The sequence below is a fragment of the Manacus vitellinus genome, unplaced genomic scaffold (assembly GCF_001715985.3).
Source record: "Manacus vitellinus isolate BGI_N305 unplaced genomic scaffold, ASM171598v3 scaffold_165_pilon, whole genome shotgun sequence".
Taxonomy (NCBI): domain Eukaryota; kingdom Metazoa; phylum Chordata; class Aves; order Passeriformes; family Pipridae; genus Manacus; species Manacus vitellinus.
The window spans coordinates 34,320-37,666 of NW_021939163.1; the positions used below are offsets into that span (position 1 = coordinate 34,320).

General features: G+C 53.5%; 1 protein-coding gene across 1 annotated transcript in view; it reads right to left on the reverse strand.

The window, feature by feature from the left end:
* The window catches only part of LOC103760501 (tenascin-X-like), a 37,365-nt gene that overhangs the window by 7,093 nt on the left and 26,925 nt on the right, over nt 1-3,347 (reverse strand). The window contains 3 exon segments of the mRNA XM_029958652.1: nt 1,047-1,423; nt 2,149-2,241; nt 2,589-2,876. Coding sequence (XP_029814512.1) covers nt 1,047-1,423; nt 2,149-2,241; nt 2,589-2,876 — 758 coding nt within the window.

A 3,347-nucleotide genomic window follows, 5' to 3' on the forward strand; every position in this document is an offset into this window, starting at 1 on the left:
TGGGGGGCCTCAGTTTGTTGGTGTTCATGTTCGTGGTCCTCAGCTGGGGAGTCCTCAGTTGGGGGAGCCTCCGAGAGTGAGGCTGTGCAGAGATAGGATAAGGCATGATGTGGAGATTCACCACCTGCCTGTCCTTCTGTCCATCCATCATCTCTCTGGCTATATTCAGTCCGCTGTCTGTTCTTCCATCTTCAACCCCACTCCCCTGTTTCACTAATCCAGGGCACAAACCAGCCATGGGCTCATCCCAATCTGCACTCATCCATAAATATTCTCCACCCACCCATCCATCAACCAATCCATTTCATCTATCCTATCCAGGAGACCTCCAGCCAGCCAGCCAGCCACCCACCCACCCAGCTATACATTCTCCACCCATCCATCCATCACTCCATCCGCCCTTCTTCCATTGCTTCATCCATCTTTCCTTCCTCTTGTTTTTCTTTTCATCCATCATCCATCATCCCATCCAAAGAGCCACACATCCTTCCATCCAATCCAGGAGCTCCCATCCATTCTCCATCCACCTCTCTTCCCACCCCACAGGACCCATCCCCTCTCCATGACCCTTCTCCTTCACACCCATTCATTGGTCCATGAATTCCAGGATCCACTTAGGGTCCAACCACACATTAAGTCATTAATTTTCCAATTAGTCACCTGAGCACCCACCCATCCATCCCTGCTTCTAGTCATCCATCCATCCATTCATCCATCACAACTTCCATCCATGATACATCCATCACTCCATCCCACATCTCTTTGCACTGCGCCTCTGTCCTTTCCCTTGAATTTCTGACCACCAGAACTCTTTATCCTGTCACCCATCCACCCATCATCTGGACACTGATCGAACCATCATCCACCCATGATCCATCACCCTCTTGATCCCTCCATCCCCACAGCCAACTCATAACCAATCACCCATCTCGCCAACCTGTCATCCCACTCTCCATCCCTCCCACCAACACTCCATGCATCCATACATCCATACATCCATCCTTCCCCAACCTAATCCCTCCATCCATCCACCCAACTACTCTCACTCTCTGACCTTCCCCCTCACCTGTGATAGTCTCAGTGGAGACGTGATCGATCCTCTTCCGGCCCCGCAGCCCGTAGAGGTGGAAGCGGTACCGGCGGGACGGGGACAGCCCCGGCACTGTCACCGAGCGGGACCCGCCATCAATGGGCAGGGCCTGGGGCTGGCCCTGGGCATCCCGGTACTGCAGCATGAAGGAGTCAAAGGGGCCCTTGGGGACACTCCACTGCAGCCCCACAGAGCTGGGGGTGATACTGGAGACCCTCAGTTCCCCCAGCACTGCCTGTGCTGGTAGGGCCTCAGATGGGGGAGGCTCAGTTTGGGGATGCTCAGGTTGGGGCTCCTCTGAGGGCAGGAGCGGCTCCTCTGGCTCAGCTGCAGCTGCAACAGAGGGGATGGTGATGGGCTTGGCCACCCATGTGTCCATCAATGTGTCCATCCATCAATTACCCAACTATCCATCATTCATCATCCATTCAGCCATGTCTTCCTCCATCCATAAACAACCATCCATTCATCCATCCATTCTATCTACCACCCAACACTCAACCCAACTCCCCACCTAATCACACATCCATATCTCTGGTTCTTCCTCCTCACATGCCCCCAGGCCTCCACCCCTGACATCCCATAACCCATGGAAATTCTTCCACACATAAGAAATCGTAATATGGCCACCAGGAATCCTCTGTCCATCTCAGCTGCCCCACCTCAATCCAACTACTCATCCACCCATCCAGCTTCTTCCATCCATCTGGGCAGGAACCCACCCACCATCCAGTCTGGAATCCATTCAGCCATTCAGTTCTTGATCTGTCATGGATGGATGATGATGATGATGATGATGATGATGATGATGGAAGCTGATGATGATGGATGAATGATGATGATAATGGATGGTGGATAATAATGATGATGGATGACAGATGATGAAGATGATGGTGGATGATGGTGGGTGTTGGTCAGTAGGGGGTGGAAGGGTCGATGGTTGACTGGATGGTGCCAGGGTCAGTGGTGGCTCAATGCCTGGTTGGGATGGGACGGGGATGGGAACCCTTGATCCCTCCATTGCTTGATTCATCCATCCCTCTGACCTTCCCCCTCACCTGTGATGGCCTCAGTGGAGACATGGTCGATCCTCTTCCCGCCCCGCAGCCCGTAGAGGTGGAAGCGGTACCGGNCCATCCAGCTTCTTCCATCTATCTGGGCAGGAACCCACCCACCATCCAGTCTGGAATCCATTCAGCCATTCAGTTTTTGATACATCATGGACAGACGATGATGATGGTGACAATTATGGATTGAAGATGGATGATGGATGAAGATGGATGATGATGAATGAGAATAATGCTGATGGGTGAGGATCATTATGGAGATGGGGAATGATGAAGATGGTGGATGATGACAGGTGTTGGTCAATAAGTGGCGGAAGGGTCAATGATTGATTCGGTGGTACCAAGGTCAGTGGGTTCTTGATGGTGGGTGGGAATGAGATGGGATGGGATCCCATGATCCCACCATGGCTTGATCAATCCATGCCTCTGACCTGTGGTGGCCTCAGTGGAGATGTGGTCGATCCTCTTCCCACCCCGCAGTCCACAGAGGTGGAAGCGGTACCGGCGGGACGGGGACAGCCCCGGCACCAACACCGAGCGGGACCCGCCATCGATGGACAGGGCCTGGGGCTGGCCCTGGGCATCCCGGTACTGCAGCTTGAAGGAGTCAAAGGGGCCCTCGGGGACGCTCCACTGCAGCCCCACGGAGCTGGGGGTGATGCTGGAGACCCTCAGCTCCCCCAGCACTGCCCGTGCTGGGGGAGCCTCATATGGGGGAGGCTTAGTTTGAGGGTGGTCAGGCTGGGGCTCCTCTGAGGGCGAGAGCGGCTCCTCTTGCTCTGCTGTGTCTGTGACAGAGGAGATGGTGATGGGTGTGGCCATCTATTTGTCCATCAATGTGTCCATCCAATATTTACTTAACTATCCATCATTCATCATCCATCCATCCATATCTCTCTCCAACCATAAACAACCATCCATCCACCCATCTATCCATCCATCCATCCATCCCTCCTATCTATCACTCAACCCAACTCCCCACCTAATCTCACATCCATATCTCTGGCTCTTTCTCCTCACATAAACCCAGGCCTCCACCCCTGACATCCCTATTTCCCGTGAGCAATCTTGTAGCATAAGAACATGCATACAGCCACCAGAAACCCTCCATCCATCCTAGCTTCTCCACATCCATCCAACAATTCATCCACCCATCCAGCTTCTTCCATCCATCTGGGCAGGAACCCAAC